We start from the raw sequence: 12,009 nt of genomic DNA, 5'->3' as shown, positions 1-12,009 counted from the left end.
ACAAAGACTGCAATATGTTTTAGGATGTAAAAATCCATTTATTGCCATGGGGACAGTGACAGAGATGGTGAGGAAGGTGTTTTTGGTCATTTTAGTTCTATTCACTGTGTTAGTCTGGTTGTATGTTTGGTGGGCAAGCAGATTCCCAGATGAGATGTGCAGTACAAGAATGACACAAAAAGAACTATAAAGCTGGGTGTTATCTGAAGCAAAAGGAATCTTTTGGGTACTGGTCAGTTATCTTATTTATCAAGTGTTGAGGTGATGGGATATTCCCTGGGGCCTCTGTTGACCCTATCTTTCATTGAGGTCAGACTGCAGAACATCATTTATACAGCATGTCTAAATTTGCCTGAAATCCCTCCATTTGAACATACAATTGACAGGCTAATGGACACGCCTCATTGTGTTGTAATTGCGTCATTAATCCTGAAGGTGGGTGAAGTGATCGAAGAGCTTACTTTGTCTCCCGCACATCTTGACCTCATCTAATTTTTCTCTCAGGAACAAAAAACTGGCCATTTTTCCCTAGCAACGAGGTAAAGGGAAAGTCTTATAACTGAGAACATCTCTCTGGAAGTTTCCCCACATTGATGTGTAACTTTCCTGCACACCAGCTGGTGTTTTTTGTTGGATTTTAAGAAACACAGCTGCATTCCATTACAGCACATAGTGTCTTCAACACTGTCTCCTGCCCCCACTGTGTGACTTTTCACTTCTATGTCGTCACATGGTTTGGTGTGATTTCTTTTTCTGTCTGCCTTACCTGAGTTGGAATCCTTCCGTAGCCAAGAAGGAGCACAATGCCTCATTCTTCTTTGGAATCATAATGCAGCATGAAGGAATTGTCGCAGGAAAACTTTGACGTGAGCCATGCCAGGAGAGAGGGTTTGGTCAAATTAGTCAAAGGCAAAGGATAGTGCTTCTGTCAGGTGGGGACAATAAGTGTGCCCTTTCCCCTCTGTGAAACCCCCAACACACATTGAAACACTTACTATGTCAGCTGGGTGTGTAAAACACTAGTGGCCTGGTACGGCCTGGTTCAGGTATACACATAAATGCATATAAGTGACTTTCCCACCAGCAACATTCAGTGCTGTGAAAATGGATCTGAGGAGGGCAAAAGACAACATTACAGTGGAGTCCTTGACTGAGAAATTGTTCAAAGAGCAGCGAACATATACTTTTCGGCATGTTAAGCGTGTCCCTCGCGGCCTGTGCTCTGTATGCAAATGCAGCGAGCCCCCTGTCATTTTTCTCTGGCCTTTTGTTAAAGCCCCTCTCCATTGTCTGAGGGGTCATTTCCATATGAGTCAGCGGTGAAACTCCCAAGCGCCCCTTTGCCTGTTCACCCATCAGGCCTGGCACCCCCGGCCTGCCGGCTCGCAGTGCACCATGGGTGGATCTGTGTGATATGCATCTTGTGTTCCCCAAAGCCTTGTTAACAAGCGCCTTCACAAAAGAGAGGCTGTTAAACAATTTGTGCCGGGGGGACAGGGAGTTGGGGAGCCACAATGGGGGGGGGGGGGGGGGGGGTTACCAGCTCTAAGGTCCGTCACCCCCTCGGAAGGAACTGAGGCCCAGTGGAGGTGAAAATAACCAAGGAAAAGAGGGAACAAACATTATCTTCTTCAAATCTCTCAAGGAATTGATTGGGTGTGGAAGCTTAGGAAATTGTGTTGACCCCACTGCCTGTGGCAGAATTATCATTAGAGCTGTTTCAGGAAGGGGAACTGCAACAGGAATATTTAACCAATTCATGCAGAATTCTGTCATTACTCAGTTCACTTTCCGGTGAGCATTATAGTTAACGAGCATCTCAAGCAGGAGCGAAGGAAGCGAAGGAAATTGCTTTGATTTACCTAGGCTTGTTCACTTGTTGTTTTCTAGATTTGATTCAATTCAATCCTGAGGATACTTGTTATTATTTTCTGTCTCTCTGGTAACAGTGCCTCCTCCCATGTAGTTTAATTGTGATTTTGCTAGTGAATAACTCGTGACAGGAAATTGCCCATATTGGTGCTGATGCTAATTATTTTCGATTAAGTCTTGACTAAGGCTTTGCTTTCATCTTTTTTGGAGGAGGGTGACTATCTTCAGGCTGAACTTTTCTCTGGTGTGAGAAGTTTGTTACATTCAAACTTTTTTCCCCAAACAAGGGCATTTTTAGCTACTTCAGGCTCATTTGCAAGTCAATAGACATGAATAGAACTGAAGTGCTTTTTCAACACCTAGACTAAAGACTTGTTATCTCAGTTTTATGGCTGTAAAGTACATGAATGCAGAGATAAGTGGGCTCATTTTCAGGGATAAAAGGCGAAAGAGATTAATTTGCCTTGATGTAACATGTTTCATTGTATCAACAATGAAAGGCACAATTTAAAAAGCAAATGCAGAGGTTCTGAAAGGGGAATTTTCCTAAATCTAAACTCCCCAGACAATTCTCAACACAAAGGCATATTTCCATTTAAATGTAATATGCTGGTAGCCTTGCCTAAGACATTGCAATATGTGGTGTCAGATATGGCCTTGATCTGCTGTCTGCCCTTGAATGCCCAGTTTATGAATAGCCAGTAGCTGCTGACTATGGGGAAGTTAATCATTGCCAGGGAGCCAAAGGCATGCGGAGCTATCTGCCAAAAAGGCATTGCTAAAATGGAACTGGGGGGTTTGCGCATGCAAGTGACGTTAAACTACCAGGCAACTGTGGCTCCCTTTGCCTGCGTGCATGTGTGTGTGTGTGCATTTATGGGTGTGAAGCACACACTCCAGCGTACATTTCTGCATGTATGAAATTCTAGGAGAGGCATGTCACTCAGCACTGTTGTGTCTGTGTTCTTCAAAGGCAGTAGCGGAGCATGGCTGGTTGTCCCAGCTGTCCACTCTGCCTCCTGCACCCGTGGCGTCACTGGAGGGGTGGGGGGGTCGGTCCTCAAATGGTAGCTGCTGGGTCCCGTTGAAGTCCCTCGCTCAGAGCTGAAGCTTTTGAGGAATAGGCACAACTGCATAAGCATCCATTTTCATAGAGTCTGCATTGTAGTTCACTCTTAAAATAAGGAAGAGGGACGTAAAACTGACTCCATTTGTTTATATATATATATATATATATATATATATATTAGTCTGTGTGTCTATATAGCCAACTAATATTGTCCACATTGTACAGAAAAAAATGTAAGATAATAGCATAAGAATGTAGTCGTTGAGGCACTGAATTGTAACCAGAAAGTTGGAGGATTTAATCCTGAGTGGTGCATTTCTGCAGAACCCTTGAGTAAGGTGAGTAAGGTATTTATAAATATCCGTCTGTATAACTGGGATATTCATCTATATTGTGGATATCTGTGTAAATTACCCTGCGAAGGGACATCTGTTAAGGAAAACATGAACAATCGAGTAATTAATACAATGACCCTTTCTGAACCCGTTCTATATAACATTCATTTCTGTCAAAGAGCATTTTCATCCCCTTCTGATTAGTACAAGATATCTAGGTTATACTGGGGCTTAAGACTGCAAAGTGCCTGTCTGTCCTGCTGCATAGGCGCGGTGATGTCAGTTACATGACAGGACATGACAGTGAGGTCATTCTGCATTTTCATGCCTCTGCTTCTGCTGTGCTCTTACAGTGTAGAATGAGGGGGGGGGGGGGGGCACTCTTTGACGTCCCTGCCCGGTTTGCATTCCTCGGTTCGGCTTTTTGTAGGACTGCTTTCATCTCTCCCTCTCACCTGTTTTCCATGGTCTGATCTCCCGTTAAGTGACCTCCGTGGTTAAATTTAAAAGCCACGTCACTGAAATGTGGTACAGTTTGGCAGGTCAAAAAAACAAGACCCTTACCATCTGAAGGCAGGTGAAAGAGCAGCAGGCTTATTGGTATTGTCCATTTGGAGCTGATGCGCTCGAAGAGTGGAGTTATGTGGGTGTAAATATGTGTGAAATGTCAGCACAAGGAAAATGCTTGCGTTCTGTGGGTGGGTCCCTGGATTTAATCAGTATTTGTCCATAACTTTGAATCACAAAGTTTTATTTACAAACATTTTAGGTGGATTTCATGATTACCAGATCCATTAAAATGTATTTGTGTTGAAAAATGTAACACATGTATTTATGTGCAAGTTAGAGTTAGAAGAGCACTGTTGATTTAAACCAGGGGAATTTCATTAATTTTTTAACATTGTTTCACTTGTTTATCAAAACTCAGACCATTGAAGGAGCCTTATAATAATTTAAATAAGGCTTTATAGATCGTTGGGAGAGATTATTTTCCCGGTTGATTAGAGTATGAACCATCACCTTACTAAAAAACTAAGAAGAACCAAATATATTTGTGGTGAGAACAGTCAAGAAAAGGTGTACATTTTGAGGGTGGCACTTGAATGGCAGTTAAAGAGTAAACCTGCAACTATCAGTCTTTTTATAGGCAGATTATCTCCATAAGAGCAGAGTGTTGCCTAGATACCCTGAGAGCCTCTCATTGCAGCTCCGTGCAGAGAGCACTGGTGCTGTAATCACGTGCCGGCTCTCTACCTTGCAGAGCGAGCAACTGTTGGGGAGAGAGCTCTGAAACAGGGGGGCACCGGCACTGGCCCCAGAAACAATGACAGCACGTGTGACATGTGACGGTCCTCCCGAGTGACACGTTCCTCTCCCCTCCCTCTCTCTCTCCTCCGAGCAGAAGCTCGCGCAGATGAACCTGGAGAACGCGGCCCGCTACCACCCCGCAGCTCAGCTGGTGGACATGGAGCAGAAGGCCGGCAAGCTCGGCCTGGGGTTCCAGCGCAGCTCCACATCCGACGACGACTCCGGCTGCGCCCTGGAGGAGTACGCCTGGGTCCCGCCCGGCCTGCGACCCGAGCAGGTGTGTCCCGCCTGCTTGTGTCATCGTCACTTGCTGAGCTTTTTCAATGTGAAAAGTTTTTAAAAATTATTTCTGTTATTAAGAGCTTCCTGAAACATGCATTGTCTTTAAAGCAGTGGGGTGGCAGTGTAGCATAGTGGTAGGGAGTAGGACTTGTAACTCAAAGGTTGCCGGTTTGATTCACTGCTGGGGGACTGCTGTTGTATTCTTAGGCGAGGTGCTTAGCCCAGAATTGCCTGAATAAACACCCAGCAGAATAAATGGATAAACATATAAGAAGTTATAATCTATGTAAGTCGCTCTGGATGAAAGCATCTGCTAAATGCCAATAATGTAATGTAATTTAAAGCTGCATAAATGCAAAATTGACTTGTGCTAATATGGAGTTATAGTAATATATGCAGATTTTGGCTTGTAAAATATGAAGGTGCATATAAATATTACCACCTGATTGGCTGTGCTGTGCCCCAGTGCTTTAATGCACGCTGGAATATTGAGTGGATTTCTCTGACTTCTCTGAGGTTTGTCAGTCTCACAGTGCTAGATTTCCCTCATAGATGTCGGTATCGTGCCATGAGATATGTGCGTCTCAAACGTAGATTCAAGTGACTATGTGGAGAGGCCTTCTTTCAGCAAAGATAGAAGAGAAACTCAGCAGGGGATTGAAATGAGGAGTACACACACTTCTAGAGATAAAAGAGTTGATAATACACCAGCAGGGGCATAGAGATGGCACCTGGCGGGCTCAAAACATTGCTCACTGTTCAGCTGAACGAGGCAGTGCAGTGTTCATGGATGTGGACAACGTGGATGCATTAAAATCTCTATATCTTCCTTAGGAAACCAGAATGCAATTCAAGTACAATATATTTCAATCAGAGCTGAAGCAGACTTTACTGTGAAAAATCTCATCTTTGATTTTCTCTCTGCTTATATGTGATAATGAGAACACGAGAATCCTTTCTCCTCACTCTAATGGAGGGAGACTAATGAGATTGTTTGCCACAGTGTCCTATTCTGTATAAGCTACTGAAAGCCATCTTTATGCCAGTGCAAATTGCCTGGGTTTGCGTTCAGCATTACTGAATCGCTACCTGCGGTACGTTTCCATACATGTGTTCCTTTTTACGGCAGCTACCAGGCTGAACATGTGAAGCCATCCAAGTTAAATCCTCACACAAACTGCAGCCAGCTCACAATTTATTATTCATGTCTAAAAATACAGCATCAACAGCGAGCTTTGCCTTCCAGCAATGCATTTGCATTTTCCCGGAGATGTCTGCTGTAGTCAGAGCAACGCCAACATAATATTCTATAAAATATTTATATTATTGCACAAAAGCACATATTGTAACAATTGTAAACATACACTAACACTATGAGGACCGGTCCTGTCCAGAATGGACAACTTTAATGGAACTGTACTTTATTCATTATTATTTCTGCAGGAATATTTTCATAGTTGACATCAGGAAGGCTGACATCATATTTAATTTACACATGAATTTTTTTTTTTTTTTGCCCAAGTTCAGTAATCTTTGATGTTTGTTCTTGGACAGTGAATCTCTGGGGCTCAGTTAGGGGAGGGCTTCCTCAATTGTTTAAAAAAGACACTCATGCTCCTCTAGTGTCCAGGGGCACAGCCAATTAGCCACAGGATGTGTACGCTTTTTTTATTTACAAACTTTTTTTTTTGCATGCAAAGTCTGCAAATAATTATTGGCAACTGGCACGCATGAGCCCTTGTGGTGTAGGCCCTTGCTCCTGGCAAATGGGCCCAGAAACAGAGTCAGGCCTGTGTCTGTGGGGAGATGTGGCTCTTTCCCAAAGCAAGGGGAGGGGGGGGGGGTTGGTGGGCTGGTCCCATTCCCCCAAACAGCACACATGGAACCAATGAAGGGTCGAATCAACAGGATAGCTCTGAAACCAAATACACAGATTTTGTGTAGCCCCCCAAACACACCCCCAACCTCAATGTGTAAAATGCATGGGACAAATGTAATCTCTTTATAGCAGCCATTGACTGGATTGCCCCTCACATTAAGGGCAGCAACTGCGGTGCAAAACACAGACTTTCAGGGATCTTGTTGTCAAGCCTAAGAGAGGAGGGCGGAGATAGTAGCAGCATTAAATGTGCATAATTTATGACCCCCCCCCCCCCCCCCCCCCCAACCCTCCCGATTGTCACTTGAAATTGCATTCCACATTACGGGTTCAACAGCAGGATACTACTTACACTGGAGACAAGCTCATTCGACCACAAGCCCTTTATCTGGGGTGTGTGTAATGACCGGGGTTCATAAATTCTCTCTCTGCTCTCTGGCTAACATGCCATCACAGCAGTTAAACCAGCATTGTTCTGCTCAAAGTGACGACAATATGCTACTTGCCCCCAGGGAACTGCTTTGCGAGGTGCATGGTGGAAATCATGACATGGCAAAGGTGTGTCACCCTTTCTTCTTGGTACATCTGACAAAGCTGTTAATGCCTCTTTCTCTCTCTCGCTCTCTTTCTCACTCCATCCCAGGTCCAGCTATATTTTTCCTGCCTGCCCGAGGATAAGGTTCCCTACGTTAACAGTGCTGGAGAGAAATACAGAATTAAGCAGCTCCTGTACCAGCTGCCGCCCCACGATAATGAGGTAGGAGCAATTCCATTGTTACATCATAAAACGTGCACCAACACCAGCAGGATCCCTTGTTAAGAAAATTCCCATGGAGAGCATCTTAATAGCTGTCACGTTTTCCCACCCCATTCGCCATGGAAACCCAGGGCATTGGAACTTTTTGGGCCGTTTGTATGTACAGTTAATAAAATGCCTGTTACAACGCCTTATTGGGCCTGCGTTGTTCACCATAATGCGTCGGTGAGGGTTTATTTGGCAAGATGTTCTGTGCTATCACAGAGGAGATCATTGTCTCTTGTTCTCAAGGTGGGTGTTGGTACAATAAAACTTTTGACCAAGTGATTTTATGATGTTTGCTGCCAGAGCCTGCTTACCATGCGCCTGGGGATTCCTGGCATAGCTGTGGTTTACGAGCAGAGCTCGGCATGGCGGAGGGGTTGCTATGAAAAAGTTTATGTGTGGCATCATTGTTTACTGCGGTCAAGCAGCCCCGCAGGTCTTGTTGCGTGTCTCCCCTTCGTTTTTCTTGAAGTCTGCCTCTTGATTTGACTCTAAACATTGGGGCCGATTCGTGTAAACGTCCGCTTTCCTTATGTTAAGATTTGGGGGGACATCAAAAACGCCATTGTCAGACCGCGCCCTGGCGAAAGTGGCTTTGGGGTTTTGATCTGGGTGTTTTTCAGGGACAGCACTTGTACGTTTCACGCGAGCTGAAAGGCCTCTTTCCCTCTGTCCCGTCTCCCCCCTCAGATCCGATACTGCCAGTCTCTCAGTGAGGAGGAGAAGAAGGAGCTCCAGATGTTCAGCATGCAGCGGAAGAAGGAGGCGCTGGGGCGGGGAACCCTCAAACTGCTGCCCAGGGCGCTGATGCACACCATCTGCGAGCATGTAGGTCTCCCTCCACCCGCCTCCCCGCTCCACACCTCCTCCAGTATTCTATTCTTGGCACCTTACGGCAACATAAGGAATGATTTATCCACACCAAATATGTGATTATCAATCTGTTTGGTGGAGCTCCTTTAAGGTATTGGTGTGAAGAATATCAGAAGAGTTGCAAAGAATTAGACTAATTGAGTGCACCACAGGTGTTTTATTTGAAGATACTCTGACTTCATGAATCCTGCCTATTCTTCATTCTGTGCTGCACGAGTTAAGTTGTGGAAAGGCTTGAATAGAATTATGCTCAAACTCACTGGTCTGGGAGTGTTGTTAGTCTGGTCACTGTTGCTCATTTAACTTCAATGGATACAATTCTGTTCTTTTGTGCTGGAAGTCACTCTGGATAAGAGCTTCTGCTAAATGCGTGTCATGTAATGTAATGAGACAGAGAGGAAGTAGTGAAATTAGGAGGTTAATAATTTAGGACAATTAGGACTGTTAATAACACAAGTGTGGAAATCATTAAGCCCTAAAAAATAATGCAGAATTTTCCGCCATCAAAACCATCTGAAGAGGTTGTGGTGTGTTTTTCGTCCAGTCCGCTTTGTACAGCGCTCACGCTGTGCTTGTTGTAGTGAGAGGGAGCTCCGTGTTTATGGTGGTCAGAGCGTTGCCTGGGGAAGAGTAGCAAAGCCTGTCAAAACAGGCCTTTGTTCGCTGATACGAATCTGCGACCAGGCCCACATTTTCCCTTCCGCTCCGCTGTCTCCTATTTGACTCCTCAGCTCTCGCCATTTGAGGAGAGCCAAAGAGAGCGCGGCTGCGACTCTTTACGGTACAAAATCAGGCCGCAGAGGAAGCTTTTGGGCCTGCGGTCGTCATTCCAGCAGACATCAGATGTCAGACGCAGCCGCAAGTTCCACGCAGATGGAGCAGAATACCGCAGCTTCGCTCTCCGATTCCGAACCAAAACTTCCTCGGCCACATGACTCCCCCGGTTGCCTGGTCCAAGCACACAGCGTTGTAATGGAGAACAGCTGTGAAATAAAGACACGGGGCCATGTATTTGGTCATGGTTCATTAAGGTGTCCGATCATGTAATCTATAGGGACCATGTAATAAGAAGGGTGTGGAGTGAGATGTTATGTGTGTGTGTGTGTGTGTGTATAATATATACACACACACATATGTGTAATGTGCATAGATATATATACACACACATTTAGGGGCTGGCTGCATGTGGTCAGCGTGAGTGTGATACTCATGACCCCGTCTCATTTCGTCCGCAGTGTGGGGAGAACATCAACGGGGGCGAGATGGCCGTGTTTGCCTCCCGAGCTGGGCCCGGGCTGTGCTGGCACCCAGCATGCTTTGCCTGCTCCACCTGCAGCGAGCTCCTGGTGGACCTCATCTACTTCTACCACGACGGGAAGATCCACTGCGGCCGGCACCACGCCGAGCTCCTGAAGCCGCGCTGCTCTGCCTGCGATGAGGTAAATGTTGTAATGTTGTAAATGTACCACTGCACAGTTACTAAAGCACGTTAATCTAACGTGTGTCTGATGCTGGATTCATCTGTCTCAATGATTGAGAGCATGTGTGTATGTACATGTATGAGGCGGCAGTGTAACAGTGGTAAGGAGCAGGGCTGGTAACTGAAAGGTTGCTGGTTGGATTCCCTGCTGGAGCACTGCTGCCCTGGGGCAAGGTAGTTAACCGAGAAATGCCTCAGTAAATAGCTGTATAAATGGATAACATGTAAAAACTAACCCGTGTAAGTTGCTGTGAATAAGAGCGCCTGCTAAATGACAGTAATGTAATGTAATGTAATGTATATGTGTGCGTTTGCTTCTCCAGATCATCTTTGCCGACGAGTGCACGGAGGCCGAGGGCCGCCACTGGCACATGAAGCACTTCTCCTGCTTCGAGTGCGAGACGGTGCTGGGAGGGCAGCGCTACATCATGAAAGATGGCCGCCCCTACTGCTGTGGCTGCTTCGAGTCCCTGTACGCCGAGTACTGCGAAGCCTGCGGAGAGCACATCGGTGAGTCACCGGCTAATCGCCTTAGCTCCACCACTAACCCCCAGATTCGTCATTTACATGTACATTTTTTCATTATCCAAAGCAACTTACAAAGGAGGCAGAGTACAGCGTAAGCATATAGCCTAAGACTATATACTAAGCCATATACTTTGTAACATTAAATTACTGTTTCCTCCTAGCTAATGTTAGCTAGAATTTTTCCAAGCTAGTGTTCACACCAGTTTGACTGTACGCGCGAAAAGGGTTAAATTATTGCCATTTAGCAGATGCTGTTATTCAGAGCGACTTACATAGGTTACAATTTATACATATTATCCTTTTATACAACTATTTTACTGAGGCAGTTCTGGGTAAGGTACCCTGCTCAAGGGTACAGCAGCAGTGACCCAGCAGGGAATGGAACCAGCAACCTTGCGGTTTGCTCCTGCACCGCCACCCGAAACCCCAGACTCACCATTGCGAAGTAACATGCACTTAACATTCTTCCTCCCTCCCGTCCCGTCCAGGGGTGGACCACGCCCAGATGACGTACGACGGCCTGCACTGGCACGCCACCGAGACGTGCTTCTGCTGCGCCCAGTGCAAGACCTCCCTGCTGGGCTGCCCCTTCCTGCCCAAGCAGGGGCGCATCTACTGTTCCAAGGCCTGCAGCCTCGGTGAGGACATCCACGCCTCCGACTCCTCGGACTCCGCCTTCCAGTCAGCCCGCTCCCGCGAGTCCCGCCGGAGTGTGCGCATGGGTAAGAGCAGCCGCTCGGCGGACCAGTGCCGGCAGTCGCTCCTCTTCTCGCCGGCCGTCGGCTACAAGTTCCCTGGCCTGGCCGGCGGTGGCCCTGAGGACACGCTGTCCCGCAAGCTGGCACACCTCAGCTTTGGCGACGACCGCTTCTGGAAAAGCCGAGAGGAGCAGGAGGAGCAGGAGGCGACGGAGGACCACGAGGAGTGGGCGGAGCACGAGGACTACATGACGCAGCTGCTCCTCAAGTTTGGGGACCGTGGCATGTTCCAGCAGCAGGAGGACCCACGGGCCGCCGAGGCCTGGATGTCGGACACGGAGGTCAAAATGAAGGCGGAGCCCAACGCCGGCGGCCACAGTCAGAGCCTGGCCAGTAAGAAGTACCAGACGGACATGTACTGGGCCCAATCCCAGGATGGCCTGGGAGACTCTGCCTACGGCAGCCACCCGGGCCCCGCCAGCAGCAGGAAGATCCAGGAGCTGGAGATGGACCACGGTGCTGCCAGCTTCAAGCACGAGCAGAAGCAGTGGTATGACGACTCTCTGGAGTGCATCTCTGATGAGCTGAAGCAGCCAGAGCACAGCATCCGGGACTCCATGGACTCGTTAGCACTCTCTAATATCACTGGTAAGAAAACCTCCTTCACTTAAGAAGGCTTGCTGTCATTTTAAATACATTTCACTCTTTGTAATTGTAAATCAGATAATTGCATATATGCATATTATGCAAGTGGTTGCATTTTAACCTTTATGCACTGGTTATGTGAATGCTCCAGGAGCATAACGTCATTATAGCCATGAGTTTCTTGTTTCACCTATAGGATATAAATACATGGATGATTTTAAGACCACAGTTTAATCCA

The 12,009-nt window shown here is 46.6% G+C and overlaps 1 protein-coding gene across 2 annotated transcripts in view; it reads left to right on the top strand.

Annotated features, from left to right (window-relative positions):
- LOC118770415 (prickle-like protein 1) overlaps positions 1–12,009 on the top strand; it is a 53,868-nt gene that overhangs the window by 40,350 nt on the left and 1,509 nt on the right. For both annotated transcript variants that reach the window (XM_036518065.1, XM_036518066.1), the window contains exons 2-7: positions 4,679–4,861; positions 7,389–7,502; positions 8,238–8,375; positions 9,656–9,859; positions 10,224–10,410; positions 10,917–11,774. In XM_036518065.1, the coding sequence (XP_036373958.1) occupies positions 4,679–4,861; positions 7,389–7,502; positions 8,238–8,375; positions 9,656–9,859; positions 10,224–10,410; positions 10,917–11,774 (1,684 nt within the window). The remainder of the gene's footprint in view (positions 1–4,678; positions 4,862–7,388; positions 7,503–8,237; positions 8,376–9,655; positions 9,860–10,223; positions 10,411–10,916; positions 11,775–12,009) is intronic.

Source organism: Megalops cyprinoides, chromosome 23 (assembly GCF_013368585.1).
Source record: "Megalops cyprinoides isolate fMegCyp1 chromosome 23, fMegCyp1.pri, whole genome shotgun sequence".
Lineage (NCBI taxonomy): Eukaryota > Metazoa > Chordata > Actinopteri > Elopiformes > Megalopidae > Megalops > Megalops cyprinoides.
The sequence above is the reverse complement of the archived record's forward strand: the minus strand, read 5'-3'. Positions and strand labels throughout refer to the sequence as shown.